Source organism: Sinocyclocheilus anshuiensis, unplaced genomic scaffold, assembly GCF_001515605.1.
Source record: "Sinocyclocheilus anshuiensis isolate Anshui unplaced genomic scaffold, SAMN03320099.WGS_v1.1 scaffold5883, whole genome shotgun sequence".
In the NCBI taxonomy this organism is placed as follows: Eukaryota; Metazoa; Chordata; class Actinopteri; order Cypriniformes; family Cyprinidae; genus Sinocyclocheilus; species Sinocyclocheilus anshuiensis.
The window spans coordinates 20,807-21,539 of NW_015544534.1; the positions used below are offsets into that span (position 1 = coordinate 20,807).

The window sequence follows — 733 nt, forward strand, 5'->3', positions numbered from 1 at the left end:
AGCAGCTGGATGCAATAATCGCATGCCAATGTGCATTGGCTCGTTTAGTTTACACTCGAAGTAGATTGGTCCCTCTAAGCGAGATCCCAATTCGTCGGTCATCCGACGTGACATCTCCGTTCCCTCCTTCAGGGAACGAGGGTTACATACGTAACCGAGACGTTACTCTTGGTAATAACCGATTTGTGTGGGAACATAACTGATAAATTAGGTAAACCATATTCTGCTGTGTAAACATGGCCATAGAGTAATACACTGTCCCCATGGTGTAGGTAGACCTGGTGTGCCATGGGAAAACTGAAGTGTTTCCAGACAGAGATGGATCAGACCCATATGCTGTGAGTGTCACAATGATAATTACTCAAAATGCCAGCACAATACACTTCTGTTTTATAATCTGTGCATGTTTTCCACACATAGGTACCCAGGAAAATGGGAATATTGCAAACAATGGATAGTGGAAACAGTCTCACCACTGATGGCATTGTGCAGAGGATCATCAAAAGCAGGTGTTACATTCAGCTCTGACTCTGACCGGGGGGGGCGGAATAGCTCTACACACTGTCTACATGCTAAATTTTATTGTGTGGTCAAATATTCCTTTAAACTAAGATGTTTAAAATTTCTGTTTTAAATGGATTCATAATTAAATGATACTAGCTCTTAGAGTGAAAGTGCTGATCCAGAGTTAGTTCCTTGTTTTCTATTTTATTTAGATTGATTTTAGAAGACG

At 41.1% G+C, this 733-nt stretch overlaps 1 protein-coding gene across 1 annotated transcript in view; it reads left to right on the forward strand.

Moving 5' to 3' along the window:
• The window catches only part of LOC107698197 (ethanolamine-phosphate cytidylyltransferase-like), a gene marked incomplete at its 5' end in the record, with an annotated part of 15,542 nt that extends 15,014 nt beyond the window's left edge, over positions 1 to 528 (forward strand). Inside the window, 2 exons of the mRNA XM_016499161.1 lie at positions 273 to 338; positions 421 to 528. Of these exons, the coding sequence (XP_016354647.1) occupies positions 273 to 338; positions 421 to 528 (174 nt within the window). The remainder of the gene's footprint in view (positions 1 to 272; positions 339 to 420) is intronic.
• Between the last annotated feature and the right edge of the window lie 205 nt (positions 529 to 733).